The 17,959-nt window shown below is 35.7% G+C and overlaps 4 protein-coding genes across 11 annotated transcripts; 2 read left to right on the forward strand and 2 right to left on the reverse strand.

Annotated features, from left to right (window-relative positions):
* The first annotated feature begins 2,927 nt into the window (after positions 1–2,927).
* On the forward strand, positions 2,928–5,080 carry LOC102614845 (protein PIN-LIKES 2-like). Its single transcript, XM_025099869.2, has one exon. The coding sequence runs from the start codon at positions 3,173–3,175 to the stop codon at positions 4,568–4,570; it is 1,398 nt and encodes a 465-aa protein (XP_024955637.1). The 5' UTR covers positions 2,928–3,172; the 3' UTR covers positions 4,571–5,080.
* A 357-nt stretch (positions 5,081–5,437) lies between these two features.
* Positions 5,438–7,974, reverse strand: LOC102628152 (uncharacterized). The gene is made up of 2 exons (XM_006482330.4): positions 7,790–7,974; positions 5,438–7,138 (listed from the first exon to the last, which is right to left on the reverse strand). The coding sequence occupies exon 2, from the start codon at positions 7,126–7,128 to the stop codon at positions 5,596–5,598; it is 1,533 nt and encodes a 510-aa protein (XP_006482393.2). The 5' UTR covers positions 7,129–7,138; positions 7,790–7,974; the 3' UTR covers positions 5,438–5,595.
* Positions 7,975–9,394: 1,420 nt separating this feature from the next.
* On the forward strand, positions 9,395–13,276 carry LOC102615152 (uncharacterized). Of its 8 annotated transcripts, none has more exons than XM_052443210.1 (9): positions 9,395–9,665; positions 10,727–10,755; positions 10,917–11,172; positions 11,554–11,625; positions 11,745–11,803; positions 11,905–12,097; positions 12,190–12,270; positions 12,394–12,483; positions 12,924–13,276. In XM_052443210.1, the coding sequence occupies exons 3-9, from the start codon at positions 10,918–10,920 to the stop codon at positions 13,011–13,013; spliced, it is 840 nt and encodes a 279-aa protein (XP_052299170.1). In that variant the 5' UTR covers positions 9,395–9,665; positions 10,727–10,755; position 10,917; the 3' UTR covers positions 13,014–13,276. The 8 variants fall into 8 exon arrangements, with proteins under 8 accessions (XP_052299170.1, XP_024955689.1, XP_006482167.1 ...); XM_025099921.2 differs by having other exon boundaries at positions 9,395–9,635; XM_006482104.4 differs by having other exon boundaries at positions 9,396–9,912.
* A 480-nt stretch (positions 13,277–13,756) lies between these two features.
* On the reverse strand, positions 13,757–16,712 carry LOC102616026 (eukaryotic translation initiation factor 5-like). Its single transcript, XM_006482108.4, has 2 exons — positions 16,545–16,712; positions 13,757–15,581 (listed from the first exon to the last, which is right to left on the reverse strand). The coding sequence occupies exon 2, from the start codon at positions 15,273–15,275 to the stop codon at positions 13,965–13,967; it is 1,311 nt and encodes a 436-aa protein (XP_006482171.1). The 5' UTR covers positions 15,276–15,581; positions 16,545–16,712; the 3' UTR covers positions 13,757–13,964.
* Between the last annotated feature and the right edge of the window lie 1,247 nt (positions 16,713–17,959).

The raw sequence follows: 17,959 nt of genomic DNA on the forward strand, positions 1-17,959 counted from the left end.
ATTGGGACTTACATTATTACAATGAATTCTATGAAGTACATACCCAATACAAATAACCCCTCACAAGAGAGGATGTCCATACTCCACTTGCATTTCGCAAGGAATAATGATATAAAGAACATTTAGCCCCCACAATGCTTTTGTAGGGGCTAGAACCGCTGCCCTCACAATGCTTGTGAGGGCAGCAGCCCACCACTTCGGCCTTGGCCGAAGTGGCTTCTATTAATTAATGTTGATTGGTTTGCTTTTTTTTTTTTTTTGAAGTCTGTTATACACAGATATTACTGATATTACATCAGACATTACAATTAATATTTACAATCATACTATATAACTGGGACCACCATCATATATTGACACACTGAAGTATATGCCCAGATATTTTAAACCCTCTCTAATATTCGAGGGGTGCCTGCTCCACTCACATTTCGTAAGGGAGAGACTGTCTCCACTCAATTAATTGATAATTGAAGAAGAACTGAAACTAACCTCCATAATGCTCTTATGGAGGCTCGAACCCTTGCACTCAACATTATAAGTGCAAGGCTTCTCCCATTGGACCAAAGGCCCATTGGTTTGATTGGTTTTCTTTTTGATCCTCATACTACGTCCTAAATTTCGATGATTTTTTTTTTATTTTCTTAAAAAAAAAAAACAAATACCTCCCTAACCACTTCAAGTTTGTTCCAATAGATAGGTGAGAGTCATACAACTAGACAATTCAGCATTAAGACACTCTTTGTTGGCCAATTTTGCTTATTCGGATGACAATAATGCTGGCGATACAGACCCCAAAATATAAGGTGATGTATATTCCAATGGGCAGTTGATGAATGTCAAATTATTTGAGATAAAAATTTAGAATAAGTAGGTAACACTACTCTTAACTAACAAGTAATTTTAAACATTCTAAACAATGTAGCATGTGATGTGTCATTTTATTAAGCAGCTAATAATTGTTTATAAGATCCAAATAAATTAAATGTGTTATCTCATCTGTTAATTGACAAATGCAACATTATTATTTGGGATGGATTTTAAAATAAAAAATAAATTTGGGATGTATTGCACATTAGTCTTAAGTCTTAACAACCATCACATTAAACATTGATAATTAAACATTAAAAAAGCGCCACATTACTTGGTCGGTCAAATGATGGAACTTTTTAAAATATTCCGATTTCGATGAACCAAACCCCTCTCCAAATTCCTCACAAAACTCATTTCTTATTGAAATTGCCTAAATTTTTATTCAAAAATATTTTTTTAAAGAAAATTAAAAGAGTGTTGAGTTATGGAGAATATAAATAATATTTAAAAGAATAAAGATTTAAATATCTGTACGTATTTTATAATAAAAACTTTAAGCCACTTATAGAGATTGGATCCAACGTGTTGGCTCTCGGCCTATATAAATATAAACGTCATGTGGGCCGATGACCAACTTATAGAGATCGGATCCTCCATTGTTCTCCTAGCCAACCCAGTCTGGTGAGTATGCATGGGGATGTGGGACAATCGAGATCGGATCTTTATTTGACTTATACAGACAGTCATTGGCACAATAATTTTTTTTTTTTTTTTTTGTAATTATATGAGAATAGTACTCATATTACAATTCATATTTAATAAGATTAGTATACTGATATTTACAATCAGATAATTACTGTAACTAATTTACAAATCTTATATATTACAATTCATAATTTAATCATCTCTAATATTCGAAGAACGTCCACTCCACTCATATTTCGAAAGAGAGATGATTGTTTTCATTTAAATTAAAGAAATACATTAACCTCATAATGCGTTGTGGTAGCTCGAACCCATGACCTCACAATTGCGAGGCTTGGGTTCTAACCATTAGGTGGCTATAATGAATTTAAATATTTGTTCATGTTCCACGCACGAATGACATTAACTGATCAATAAAAATGAATTATTTTTTTAAGGCCCCCCCCCCCCCCCCCCCCTCCCCCCCAAAAAAAAGTCAATTTTATATTTGAATGTCACCAACACCAACAATCAAGATTTACAGATTCATAGACATAAATTATAGTTTTGCCATTGGATTTGATTGAAGAACAACAGGACAGGATTTGTATGGTTGTATGAGTGAATGTTAACAGCCGATACAAAACAATAATCATATGAATTATTTTGTGATTCCTAAATGTCATTTTGTCTATTTTTGCCACCGCAAAATGATAATGATGTGAATGCATTAACTCTGTTATTGAATTTGTTTATTTTTTATGGGTACGTTAAATATGTACAGAAGTTGAATAATTGCAGCTTCTTGGTGCATTATAAATTCAAGGATGTTCGGTGAGTGGTTGTATGAATGAATTATTAATGTTCGTGACTTCTGAGTTATTGTGATAATGATGGGCAAATATCTATTTTTTTTTTTAAATACTTTCTAATCTTATCAGTTAACAAAGGTGATTCATGCTTTTTTTTTAATCGCAAATTATATAATTGGAAAATTTTCTAAAATACAAATCTCAGGCTTCAGATTCTTACTTGGAGCTGTTAAACTGGCTGATTTTTTCCCCCCATTTTTAACAAAGCTTCTTTTCTAATGAGTAAGTGAACCATAAGTATATGCAATTAAGTGTTTTTTTTTTTTGGTTTTTTTTAAATGGAGTTGAGGCGAGAATTAATCTTCCTTTTTAGATTAAAAAAATCAAATTTATCATTTTAATTTAATTAAAAAATAATGTATTTCGAAATAGCAACAATAAAGCAAAAAGAAGTAAATCTAGTTGTTTAATTTTGTGTTTTCTAGCAAACATTTCTGGCTCCCAATTCTCAGGAGCAAAAGAAAAGTGCCAAAAAAAAAAAAAAAAAAAAACAACGCTATCATCACATTTGTCAATCGCCCTACAAAAATGCATGGTTTCCAACAATATATCAACTGCCAGTTAAAGACTTAAAGATATTTATTCTAATATTCATATACACGTGATTTTTTGGGGGGAAAAAAAAGAAATGAAAGAAAAAACAGCTAAGGCTAGATTTGATTAGAACTCAAATTATTATAGTAAAATGATGACAATCATTGAGCGATGAAAAACATTGCCACAACTTTTAGATCAATCATTTTCTTCTCTTTCGCACTCAATTTCTTAATCTTTTAACTTCTATTAAACACTCAACCTGTTGATCTATGGAACCTTTCCCTGGTTCACTATTGCATAGGAGCATGGACTCTGGAGGAGCAGATGCGGTCAATGCAGTATTGCCATTACTGAAACTCCTTTCCATTGCAGTAATTGGTTCACTTATTGCCCACCCAAAATTCCAGTTTGTCCCAAAAGAAACTTTCAGGATTCTCAGCAAACTTGTATTTGTTCTCTTCTTACCTTGCTTGATACTCAATCATCTTGTTTCATCGATTAGTCTCAAGAACTTTATCCTCTGGTGGTTCATTCCTGTAAATGTCGTTGTTAGTACTGCACTTGGTGCTGTATTGGGGTACTCGGTGACTTTGATATGCCAGCCACCGCCTCAGTTCTTCCGGTTTACCATCATCATGACGGCGTTTGGTAACACGGGTTACATTCCTCTTTCTGTTGTATCATCAGTCTGTCATAATAATACCAATAATCCTTTTGGTTCTGAATGTTATGATAAAGGGGTTGCATATGTTTCATTTTCACAATGGATTCATGTCATTCTTGTTTACACTCTTGTTTATCATATGATGGAGCCTCCATTGGAGTATTATGAGATAGTTGAAGGTGGAGAAGAAGAAGAAGAAGTAATAGTCCATGAGATTGAAGAGTTAGAAGAAGAAGAGCCTGATGATAATGGTCTCAGTAGGCCCCTTCTTGTTGAAGCCGAGTGGCCAGGATTGGAGGATAAGGAAACTGAGCATTGCAAGAAACCTTTTATTGCCAGGCTTTTCAACAGCATCCCAGTCATTTCTCAAACAAATATCCCAGATTTTGACTCCATGGAAGAGGGAACTCCTCCGAGTCCCAAATCCGTCAAGTGCATGGCAGAGCTTAAGGTGGTTAAGAAGATCAGAATCGTAGCTGAGCACACTCCGATTCGACAAATTCTTCAGCCTCCAGTGTTTGCTTCTCTTTTTGCTATTCTCATTGGGATTATTCCTGGACTCAAATCTTTTGCTGTTGGCAGCGATGCTCCGCTTGGATTTATCACAGACAGTTTAGACATTGTAGCACAAGCAACTGTCCCTTCAGTTATGCTAGTTCTTGGAGGAATGTTAACTGAGGGACCAAATGAATCTAAACTTGGGATTAGAACTACTGTTGGCATCGTCACTGCAAGGCTCCTGGTGCTTCCTTTGATAGGAATTGGGGTTATCTATTTGGCTGATAAATGGAACTTCTTGGTCCAAGGTGATGAATTGTACCGGTTTGTGATATTTCTGCAGTACACAACACCAAGCGCCATCTTGCTGGCAGCAATTGCAAACTTGAGAGCTTATGCTGCCAGTGAAGCTTCAGCACTCCTTTTTTGGCAGCATGTATTTGCCATATTCTCTCTTGCAATATATTTGATTATCTACTTCAAGCTGTTACTTGTTCATGCTTAAGGTTTGTCCCAACCTTTCTGCTTAATTTGATTACAGCTCATGTCAATAAGTTTTGCTGCCTGCAAGAATTATTGATCCCACACAATTCTGGCAGTCATGCTTTCTCGTACCAGATTCATCAAATTGCTATAACTATATGCAGAAGTCTTTATCAGGATTATCACTGCCATATCTCATTTGCTCACAGTGGATTCGTAGATGCACGCAGAATAATTTGTCATGCTTGTCCTCGCATTGCAGCTATATTTCTCTTTAGTGCGCAGCTAAAAGTTGTTTCAAGTTACATATTCTATCTTGCAGCGAAATGATATCCAGAAATAGTAGATGCAATCAGAGAACCAGAATTTCAGATTAACATTGTCGATGGAAGAAGCAGTGAAGCTAGGAATCTTACAAAAAGATTCCACAAACTGATATAGATTCTATCCCATGTTTTATCATGCGTTTTAGAACTTTTTTTCATTCTTGCACTAGTAGTATAGAGTTGACAGGTAAGAGACAGAATTTAACTATTTCCAATTTGTTACCTTTTTTCCGCGAGAGTTGTTCTGATCATTTGTAGAAAGGAAAAGAAGGCTGATAGAGTATGCCATGCCCCATTACAAACATACATATATACATGTCACGGCCGAATGCTGATTTTACCACTGCAGAACAATTAAAATGAAGTTCAACAGGATATTGGACCAACTTAGACTTATCATGGTATCACAATTGAAATCAAAGAGGTGATTTCAGCAGCATGTAGAAGAACCTTGAGTATTCTAATTTTAATCCAAAAAAGAAAAAAAAAATCCCTTCAGGTAAGTAACACTGTAGCCCTCCTCTTCAACTGAAAGTGCTGCAGTCTTCTATCACAAAAACAACTCAACAAAATTTATATTTCATTTTTGTTGTTGCAACCAAAATCCACTTAACAGGATGAAAACAAAAAATTAAAAAAAAAAATGTTGAGGGGCAAACGATATGGTACAATGCTACTCTCCAATAACTGAAACATGATTCAGAACAAAAACAAGTTACACTCACTCTCTCATGCTATCACCGCCCTCTCCATCATCACTCAAGTCAAGATCAGCGAGTAACTCATCCAGAGGAACAGAGGGCACATCCTCCCCATCAGTCACCGAAGCCATCTCTGATGGCTGGTAATCTTTATTGCGGTACAGTGATACGTTAAACCTCAACTCAGGGTTCTCTTCCAAATCTCTCAAGAACTCTTCATACTCCTTATTCATCTTCTCCTGGTCAGTTCTACCCTTAGAGTCATCCACCTCCATATCAAGGGACTTGAGCTTCCATGAACGAGGCTTGCCGCGCTTCCTCAGGCGCTTCTCTTCATAACTCTTCTTTATCAAAATCGTCTCGGGTAGTACAAGACCTTTGTATTTGTCCAGTTCCATGTCATTATTGTTAGCCGAATAGAGATCATAACCCAAAGCATAATCCCCAGGATTCAGAAGATGGCCTAGATGCGTTCTTATTGAGAAAATGGTATCATTCTTCCCGAAATCAGACACACGAGCTACTTGAGCATCAGCCAAAACATACTTTGAGCCACCAACATTTACTTCAGAAGAAACAACCTCCACATCTAACACAATATACTCAACAAGCTGTCTGCTAGTGAGCAAAGATTTGAAGGATGATCTCCAATATTGATCAGCATCCAAGAAACAGTGTCTTAAAGTAAATGGATCCAGCAACGCAATGCTATTTGTTACTTTCATACAGATAACAAGTGGACCAAGATTTCCCAGACTAACTGCAACTTTTGGAGGCAGACATATTAAATCCTCACGACAAATGGGGCTGATCTCTACTGAAAATGTATACTTATAATTGAAATTGTTGCTCTTAGGATCATGAGAGACAAGCTGTTTGTCATGGCGGCTTCTTACTGGAGCAACCTTACCCACAAATTCAACAAATTTCACAGCATGGCTTCTATTACCAAAGAAGAAATCAATTCCTTGATCCATTTGCGTGATTCTAATAGCCCGAGCAGCAGCATCATGCTTTAGAATCAGTTGCTCTAAATAAAAGAAGGTTCGCCTGTGAGTAACATGCTGCCGCAGCTGCACGGCAGCAACCCACTGGTCAGGGTTGGCTTGAACTCTCGAACAAGAATCACACATATGATCTTGCTGGACATACTCAACAACATATGACTGCTCAAGAATCGCCCCATTAAGAACCTCCTTCTGCACTTTCAGCTTGACCTTGATCCTCTTTGAGTGAGGCTCAGTCCAAATGAATTCTGCATTTACTAAACGAACTCTATTCAAATTCTTGAGTCTCTTTACACAAAAAGTCAAGAGCTCCTTTGATTCTAATTGAGCTTTAATCCATGTTCTTGGCGGTTGCAAGTAGCAATCACACTCTGGGCAATGACTAATGATCACATGCTTCTGTAAACCTTCTGTGATGTCAACTTCAGAGCGCAGACACGCTACGCACATATTGGCAGCATTAGGTGCCATTGGAATACCACATTTGCAGCACAAAACGCTGCCGACAGTTTGCGGAACCGTAAACATACCAGCATCTTGGGCCATGGTGATGATCCTACCAATGAAAGATAAAGCAAACCAACTATTTCAGTTTGTTAACCTATAAAACAACAAAATAACATAGACAACATTCTACCACAAATATCTCAAGGGAGTTTAACCAGTTTTAAGATACAGCTGTGATAGGAATATAGGTTACTATCTATGAGTGAAGAATACAAATAGGAGGTGGCAAACACGGTAGAACTAAATACTTATGGCTCAGGAAGGGAAAAAATGAATCATGCATATTCCTTTTTCAATATCAAGCTATTCAGATAAAACAGTATCCCTTACATTTAAAAAAGTAGTGAATTGAAATTTAATATCAGAATAATGGAATCAAAATATTATAGAACACTTATATATCAAACTCCAGTTAAAACGATAGCTCAATTCCAATTATCTGTCACCAAACGCAGCTGCTCCTATGCTTTTCAAGCCTTCAGAATTCAATTAACAGAAAAGCTCAAATGAACACAAACAATAAAATCAAATAAAATCAAACTTAGTTTCAAAATTGATCCCTAGAATCTAAAAATTGCACTCTTTTTTTTTTCCCAGCTTTCACAAATTTGACCAAGTCTAAAAATACACAAATCCTAAATGATCACATAATGAATAATTACCGAAAGCAAAATCAACGAAGGAGTAGAGCAAAGAGTACCTGAATTGATTGATATTCAAAGAGAGCTTTTAAACAACAAAGGCAAAAAGCAAACTTAGGGAGAAACGAATTGGTTCTGAAATAAATATAAACCCTAAGTGGGTTTCGGAACCGGGACTCGGGTCACGAAATGGGTTGGGCCTTCCGGTTAAAGAAACAACGAACTTAGATAGGCCGCAGAGACTATAAATATCAGCAAGAGGCGGTCGGCGTTAGGGTTTGCTTCTCACACTAACTAGAAGCGGCCACGTGGTATGTAGGGCAGTCAATCCCCGTAATGGGTTTGGGCCGTCTTATTCAGCCCATAACTATGATCTGTAAGTAGCTTTGAGTGTGTGATTCCACTAACATAGACATTATGCATTACATGTGTAGTCATGCCACATAGAAACTGCAATCAGACTCTACAATTAGAGGGACACATGCTGCATTTTTTGCAATTTCCAGACCCCAATTAACTGTCTCAGCTTCTGCAGATTGCTACATTGCCATTAAAACTGGATTTCTTTACAGCCCACCAAACATGTATTACATCAGTACTCCGAAAATGAAAATGAAAACACTAATTCAAAAACGATACCAAACGGGCCCTAAATATCAGCAAGAGGCGGTCGGCGTTAGGGTTTGCTTCTCACACTAACTAGAAGCGGCCACGTGGTACGTAGGGCAGTCAATCCCCGTAATGGGTTTGGGCCGTCTTATTCAGCCCATAACTATGATCTGTAAGTAGCTTTTAGTGTGTGATTCCACTAACATAGACCTTAATTTGCCGACAGAATAGTGCTCCATTAATCGAGTACCACCAATTCATGTCACGGGCAACAAAAACCAAGAACTATGGTCTGAAGATAGTATGACAAGGCAAGAATTCACATTTGATGGGGTCCTTAGCTCATCAATTACCTAAAATATATCTATGCAAGGCGCATATTTACCATACAAGCAAAACAAAATACGTTGAGTTGACATATAATTATTAATTATAATGGAACATGACATCGATTTTCAGACCAAAAATGGAGAACTTCGTGCATAATGGGGTGGTTTTTTTGGCGCGGAATTTTAAAGGCAGAAGCAATTAAAGGAGTTGAAACTATCATCAAATCCACTATAGAGATTTGCAGAACTGGTCACGTCGAATAATAGGGATCTAGTTATTAAAGTTTTTATATCAAGTTTGATTCGAGAAAGATTGTGCAAATAGACCCAACACATGTAAATGTTGAATATATCAAAACTAACCTTGACGTTCGACGATATTATTCTTGTTTTAATTTATTCGTTTTTCTTATTAAATCGGCCGACATGTAAACAATGTATTCTAATTACAGAATTAATTTTCAAAAGAAGTTCACAATACATTTAAGAATAATTACAGAGCAACTAAATTTAGAGATATTTTATTGATTTTATTATATACAAACTTTTTTTAAAAAACCAAAGCTCAATATAACATAAATTGTAATATAACAATAAGATGGGTCGTATTGACTATTAATCTTAAAGAAACTGGACTCGGAAAGAGCCAATTGAAGCCAAGTGACGATTTTACATTTTTACTCGAGATAATAAATCATAAGTAAAGGAGTAAACTTGAATGGGTAAAGTCTAAAAAGGGGGAGAATATCAAATCACTAAAGTTATGGGTGAAAGTATAAAAAAAAAAAAAATTGGGAGAATATTGGAAAAACAGGCGAACGGGGATTGGATTTGGGGCCGAAGTAAAGGAGGGAATCGTGATTCGTGGCGGACGTGGGATTTGTCGTTAGTTAGAATCTCTCTCTCTTCAGTCTTCTCTCTAATAAAACTTGAACTTTCCTCCTCTGTGGACTCTGTCATGTTACCTGTATGTTGTTACAGAGAAAACAAAAAATATGTACCGTTTTTGTTTCTATTTGTTTTAATTTCGTTCTTCTCTCTTTTTTTGGATGAAATATTATTAATAATAATTAAAAACAAGGAGGAGGAGGAAACACACATACACTCAATCTCTTGCTTCATTCGAGAAAACACACCACAGCAAACAAAACAAAGCAGAAAGGCAAAAGAAAAGCTTCTTCTTTTTTTTTTTTTTTTTAATGCTTTGCTTTGCTTCTCTCTGAGAAAACCCCATTTCCATTCTTGTAAGCTCCCTCTCTTTCTTTTTCCCATTAATAAATACTCGTCACATGTTAATCTCACACATTTTGCATTTCCCATTACTTCATTGAATAATTGCGTGCGTGATGCATTCATTCATTTGTCAAAGGTGACGCATTTTTAAAAGCATTAGCATGGCCCTCTTTCGCGCTCTCTCTCTCTCTCTGTATTCTTCAGTTCTCACAGTTCTGTTTCTTATCTGTTCATTAACTTCGCATTAATTTCGTTTATGGGTTTATTTTTATTATATTTGGGCTTTTGCTTTCTGGGATTTTGTATTTGAGGCAAAATCTATAATGTTTTCCTATTTCCATAGAAAAGGTTAAAGGTGCCTCTACTTTTGTCCTTTCTCAGTTTTTATTCTGTACAATGCTTGGCCGCATTTACCTAAAGTTTGCTTTCTTTTGTTGTTCATGTGTTGATTTTTTATGAAGCTTGAGCATTGCTCTATTCACTGCTGACCATTCATTTTGAATAATAAAAATAAAATAAATTCTGGGTTTAAACTACCGCCCGTCTTCTGATTTTTTTTTCCTTTTTTTTTTCCTTTCTTTCGGGGGGACACTTCTAATCCTCTTGCAGTGCTTGTTGGGTTTTATTTTTGGAAGAGTACTTTCTTAATGGTGGTTCATTCCTTTATTTATTTTCTGCGTTTTTGTTGCCTAGAAAAGAATGGGGCATAAAACTATTTTTACGGAGTAAGAAAAATAATAGACTTGAGACATTTTATTATTATTATTATAATTATTAGTGGCCTTTTATGCATATTTTATGCTGACAAAATGCATTTGATTGCAGATTCATCTTTTCTCTCAACTATAACGGAGGTACTTCTACTCTGCTTTCTGGTTTGGTCCACCCCAACAGCTCAGTGAATTTCAGGATTCTATTTGCATTTCTTGTCAAGTGCAACAAGATTTGGCTTAGAACTAGTACTATTGTGCTTCTTTTAACCTTTTTTGTGAACCATTTTCTTTTGTTTCTGAAGGATGGGGGATCATTTTGTGTTGCTGGTGGATCGGTTGCTAACTGAGTCTACCATTGAAGCTGCTATTGAGAGTGGAAACCGATCGCAGCAAGCCACACCCTCAGCAAAAGACGATAGGACTGCTGAATTTTCTACCCACAGGATGGACAAGAGTATTGGTTCTTCTCCAAGTAAATTAGTTGAGTGTAGGATTTGCCATGAGGAGGATGAAGACTCAAACATGGAGATACCATGTTCTTGCTGTGGCAGTTTGAAGGTCTGTTATGTTGTATGTGTAATTGATTCTTCAGGTTAAATTTCACTGTAGTACAGGTTGTTAGAAGGTATCATGCTTGTTTGTGTTGTTATAAGCTCTTTGTTTACTGTCTTTGATGCTTTGATTAAAACTGCATGCAGTTTAATCAAGTCAATAAGTAGTATAATTAAATAGATGGTTGTTCCATGTCTTAACTTGGAAACTTAGAATTCCATGAAACTCAGATATTTTTTTTTTACTCCGGATTATTCATTTCGTATTTTATGTTTAAGCTCCAACTGTTGTAGGAGATTGTAATAATACCATAGCCCTTATCTTGGTTCTTTTGCGCTTGTAATTTTCTTGGTTTCAATTAGTTCTAATGAGATTGACTGTTTTCAGTATGCCCACCGCAAGTGTGTTCAGAGATGGTGCAACGAGAAGGGTGATACAACCTGTGAGATTTGCCGTGAGGTGCAACATTCTTAAATTAACCTGTTTTCGTATCTGTAAATTGATCATTGTTAGTGACTTACATTTTCATCAATTCTGGAAGAAAATAGTCTATAGCTTTTTTTATTTTGAATGTGCAGCAATACAACCCTGGTTATACAGCACCTCCTCCTCTCTTCCGTTATGGTGGTAACTTCAGGTATGACTCTAACCCCTCATAAAGGTTTGTTGACATAGACTTCAATTTTCTTCACTTTGACGATTCTCATGTCATGTAACCTTTGCGGGTTACTAATTTAGGGCAAATTGGGAGATTTCCGGAAGGGACCTGCATCATAACCCCCAATTAATAACCATGGTTACTGGTGAACGGGAATTTCTGGATTCTGATTTTGATGAATATTACACTCCCAGTTCTAGAAGCCTCATATGCTGCCGTATTGTTGCTATAACTGTACATCTCTCTCTGACTCTCTTTGGTGTCCGCAGTTTGGTATCTATTAAAATGTTTCTTGATCTATGATATTCGAACGATGATTTATAAATCTACAATTTTATAACTAGGCTTGTTTACATTTTATGCAGTTTATGGTTCTCCTGGTATTACGCCACACACTTCCAATCATAATTAGTGGAGCTGGAGAATATTCCTTGACATTATTCACGGTAAGACCAGCAGGCAAACCATTTATACTTCCAAAAAAAAAAAATGTTAGGGTTAGGGGTATGTGGAAGGATGATGATGTTATTTTAGCATGCTGAAATAATAGGTTTGTGGTTCCTTTTCAGTTACTGATCCTGAGAACCATTGGTATTCTGCTGCCTATTTATGTCATGGTCAAAGCATTCACTGCTATCCAACGCCGTCGACACCAACAGGTTAATTATTAACTTTGAATAATGCAGTTAGAAAATCCTTCTAATCTGGTAGAATTCTCTTGCACCATTAGACGAAGCATCAAAGTACCAGCATTTGTTTATCCTACCTTTCTAGTTCTAAATCTTCTATGCACACGTCCTCTTGTACTCAACTATTCTTTTAACCTCATATATTTTGATTGAATAACTCAATCTGGCTTTAATACTCCTTCTGATGGCCGTTAACACTTACTCTTTTCTCCTTGTCCCTCTTTTCAATTTGAAACAATGATGTTACATTGTGTGAAGCGACCTCATGATCCCCAGGCATACAGTGGATGCTTAGTTATGATGTTCTTGTATTTGATTTTTGATGCTTTGATAATCCTTCGACTACAAGACTTGTTTCTGATACTGCTGAAACAAGGGGTGAATCCCTTTTTTGTTTTCCTTTGCACTAGGATACTCGCTTCGCCCTCGTTACATCAGATGAAGAAAACGAGTTGCCACAACAGCAGCACACCCGACCACGTTTTGTTCATGCTGGATGACTGTTGCAGACAAGTGTGACCAAGAAGGAACCAAGCAGTTGAACATATATATAGTGTACAGAAAAACTCACTTCAGTAAGCACGATCAGCTTTGCTTGGTAATAACATTAAATCATCATTTGATCTTCAGATTAAGTCTGATAGAACGGTGCGATAGTGAAATGTGTATATTCTCATGAATTCCAAAAATTGCGATGGCAGTCGGCTACGAGGGTCTTGCGAAAGAGGGAATATAAGAATCAAAATTTTAGGATTTCATTTAGGATTTTTTTTTCTATAAAGTCAATTCCTCTCCTCAAATGCTTGCCGTTAGTTTTATATATAACTTCTGTTAATGGATTTTTAAGTGTTCTTTACATCTTAAGATCTATGTCTGCTACTGAGAAGGAGCACAAAGACAGACCAAAGAATTGCACTTTCTATACCTCGCAACAAGTATAAACACCCCCTTTAAGAACTCAAATCCTACCGAAATAAACACACACAACAGCCGGCAAAAGACTTTAAAAAACACAAATAGAATAATTCAAGCTACTACAGCACATAATAACACACAATCGACTTTGCAAAAATAATAACACAACAAATAGAATAGTTCAGACCAAAGAATTGCACTTTCTATACCTTGCAACAAGTATAAACACCCCCTTTAAGAACTCAAATCCTACAGAAATAAACACACAACAGCCAGCAAAAGACTTTAAAAACACGAATACAATAATTCAAGCTACTACGGCACATAATAACACACAATCAACTTTGCAGTAATGACTAGAATAAAACAACACACACTGTCAAAAGTTTATAGTAGTCGCTAGAATAAAACAACCAAACAAGACTCTTTATTCACACCAGTTTGCAGTAATAACTAGAATAAAACCACCAAACTGTCTCTTTATTCACTCCACCAAATGGCAAAACAGGATCCTGCAAAAAAGAAAAATTCACTCATTACTCTTCAGATTCCGACTCAGCACTCTGAAGCCACTCGATAAAAGGCTTGGCATTTTTCCAAATCTGGGAGTTTTTGCTGCCTCCTTTCAGCCCCTCTTGATACCATTGCACTATATACTCTTCCTCCAACACATCAGAGTCATACAGAGCCTTCAGAACCAAAGCCACTTCCTTTGTCGCATATGAGCTTGACTTCCCACAGAATGCCTCAATTGCTCGGAGCAGAAGCAACTGCAAACCCTCATCCTCAGCAACAGCAGCACCAAGGAAGTTCTTCTTCTTGACAACTTCCTTGGAAAATCCTTTCTCAACGCCATTAAAAAGTGCCTCAAACAGCGCAGTCATCTTTTCCTGAGCAGATCCAGAGAGAGATCCCAGAATAGTTTGCAATTGCATCCCAGTAATACTTTTCTGCAGATTTGCTTTCAACTCATCAACAAGATTTTCGTGGGACTGTGAGTTCCCATTCTCAGCATGGGAACCTTTTGGACTACTAACTGCTTTACTGGTTGCTTTAGCCTTATTCTCTGACTCATCCGTAGAGAGCATAACCATATCAGCCGTCGCAGCACTCAATTGCTCTTGGATGCGCTGACGAGCTGCCTCTAGTGAGGTATCAGTTTGCCATTGAACATCATCATCAACCTCTTCCTTACCGTGTGGTGGTGACGAGTGGTCCTCATCAGAAACATTGGCCTTTCTCCTCGAGGAAGTGGCTTTTGTAGTGCCATCCTTTGAAGAGGAAGCCTTCTTCTTGACCTCTTTCTTTATTTTCTTCAACTCCTCATCCGCTGCCTCACCTTCCTTAAGTCTCTCCTTCTCAGCCCTCCTCATTGCCTTCTTGCCTTTGGAGGCCTTTTTTGACTCGGGTGGGTTCTTCAGAATGAAAGTGTTTAGCTTGTCTCGCATATCAACATCAGACACAAAACCACAAGCAGCACACTTCAGTTGGATCATCTGAGTTTTAGTGATTATTATCTCAGTTTCTGGGTTTCCACAACCATAACACTGAACATATTTCTTGATGAAGTTCTCAAGAAGACCTGCAAGCTTAGCAGTATCATGAGATCCATTAACAAGAGAAGTACCAGTTTTCTCGTCAAATTTAGATTGTGCACCAAGCTCACAACCGAAATATTTTGTTGTGTAAGAAGCTGGCCTTGCTAAAGCCTTTGCAATATCAACCATGTTCACAATATTTGTCTTGATGCCATTCCCACGGCCCTCAATTTTGGTAATCATTTTAGGCATCTTATACCGGTAGAAGGCATCACCCCGGTTATCAGCACCAATGTTCAGCAAAGCCATCTTGACCTCAAAGAAACAGAACAAATGTCAAGCGTAGGAAATAGTGCTGTCTTCTAAAACTTCTTGCACAAGAGAACAACAATGTTCAGCGGTTAGGAAAGGTTGCCAGTGACTGCAACCACAAAACTCTTCTGGGTATTCCTGAAATGGCACGAGATGCATACAGCCAAATCTTTCAGACAGAGGTCTAATCTTTTTTCTGGATGAAGGACAATATTCTCCAAGCAACCCAACCGATCCCAAACAGGAAATGGCCTGTATGGACATAAAAGAAACTTCAATGTTGACGTGCTTCACCTTGAAAATCTGTAGATTGCAAAAGAACAATTAGTTGTTATGAACAAGAATGAAATAAAATCACAGAAAATTATTAACAAGAAAGGGTCAATGAAATCAACAAATCGGCATTCTCTAAACTAAGATCAAATTGACTAGTGCAATGTTCTTCAACAGACAGACTAGCCAAGCCACTTATCTTCAAAATTTAAAGATATTAAACAAACAACTCACTGTAATAACAGTGAAACTGAAATTCTGGAATGAATCATTCAAGAATCTAGACAAATGTGGTTTACAGTACCCGTCATCCAGCTAAAAACATCTAAATGATCCACAGTAACTTAGATAAAACAATCTAGATCAACAAACGTGTGCTAACAAGCACATAACAGCTGCAAACTTAATATTTTCAGTTCGAAATAAATAAATTTGAGTCTAATTAAAAAAGCCAATATATATATATATATAGACACATACATACAGATAACAAATTAAATTCAAATGGCTAAAGTCTTAATATATGGAAATCTGCAAATTCAGAAATTAAAAAAAAAAATACCAGAAATTAAAAAAAAAACACAAAACGTTATTATAATCTTTTCTGAATCCCCGACATACTAACAACTCTTATTAAAAAATAATAACAATAATAAACTTCACAAATCCGCAAACATCAACATCAGATTCAGCGGCACCCAATCAAATATAATAAATTTAAAATAAAATTTTTAACAATCAGCTTCCTGATTGCTTCTGCAAATCCAAAATTTCCAGTAAAAAAATTCCAATAAAAACAATAATATAAAGAAGTTTTAAACGTTCAAATTAGAAAACAAACGAAAACAATCCTCATTGATTATAAACAATATCTAAAACCCGATCGATCAATAAGATAAAATATATTTAAACCGATGCAGCATCCTCACCATTCTTCAAGTACAACAATTTATTATAAATAAAAAAATAAGAGCAGAAAAAACAAACACTCACACGATTCAAGTGTTGGCACAACACAGAATGCGAAGAAGGGAGGTTGAAAGATTTTGCGCGAGAGGCTTTGAGTTAAATACCCAAACACAAGGCGGTTTGGTTAGGGTTAGGGTTGCTGTTCTGTTTCAATGCTCTGCCTTTTGCTTTATTCAGCCAATAGTAACGCTACACGTAGCTTTCTCTGTAGCCCTGTATTTTTATCACATCTAACGAATATACTACAAATAAATAAAAACATCTTTTTTGAGATTGAAATTGAAACGTATTTTATAAATGTTGATAAAAATAGCGATTAATAAAATTTTTAAAATCTGCTTGTTTATAGTATTTTTATTTTATCAACAGCTTTTAAAATAAGTAGGGGTTACATTTTATTAGGGGTGGGCATGGGTTTGGTTGGATAGGGTTTGTGAAAACCCAACCCAACCCATTATTGAATAACTCAACCCAATACAATTAAATAAATATATTTAACCCAATCTAACGAAACCCTTAAATTATCGGGTTGGGTTGATTGAGTTGAAGATTTGAAATCAAATTCAAATTAAAAATTAAATAAAAAAAAGATACGAATGTTGAAATAAAACTTATTGGAATAAATTTTATATTATGAAAATTTTATTCATTTTCTAGTATTTGATAAAGAAAACTAAAAGAATATAGAATGAATACATCAAAAAAGTATCTTAGATGATTGAGAATTGAGATTTAAGAGAGTGATTTCAGTTTTGGAGTTAGAGTCTAGAGTAATAAATACAATAACAAAATAATCTCTTTTCGTTTTAATTTTTAGGATTTTACTATTGAAACTTATCTTATTCTTATTATTATTATTTATGTGGGTTGGGTTGGGTTGCATGGGTTCATCATAGTTAACCCAACCCAACCCAATTGTTGATTGGGTTTGAAAAAATTAACCAATGATAATCTACTCAACTCGTCAAAATTTAATTGGCTTACATTGGGTTGGGTTGGGTCAATTGGGTTGGATTGAGTTTATCCACCCCTATATTTTATAAGCATTTTATAAAATTAGTTTATCTTACTCTTTTAAAGTTTTAATTATAATCTTAATATTTTAATAAAAGAAAAATTATGTCTTATTTTTTCATAAACGAATATAAAATAATTTGAACTTGTTTTATTTTGGCCGTTATTTAATAAAACAATACTTTATAATAAAATTTATTGAAAGCATACAAATTTTTTTTTAACTCACAACAATTAAAACATAATGATTTACTAAATACCAAACTACTTTTTAATTAACAACTTATTTAATCTATGTAGTAAAACAACTCATTTCATTAGCTACAAAAATCATACCGGTCTTAAATCAAAGTATTTCATTTTTGAGTTGGATTGTATTCACATAATCTCAATAAAATCTCTTTAAACCCCAACTTTAGTTTAAT

Source organism: Citrus sinensis, chromosome 6 (assembly GCF_022201045.2).
Source record: "Citrus sinensis cultivar Valencia sweet orange chromosome 6, DVS_A1.0, whole genome shotgun sequence".
Taxonomy (NCBI): domain Eukaryota; kingdom Viridiplantae; phylum Streptophyta; class Magnoliopsida; order Sapindales; family Rutaceae; genus Citrus; species Citrus sinensis.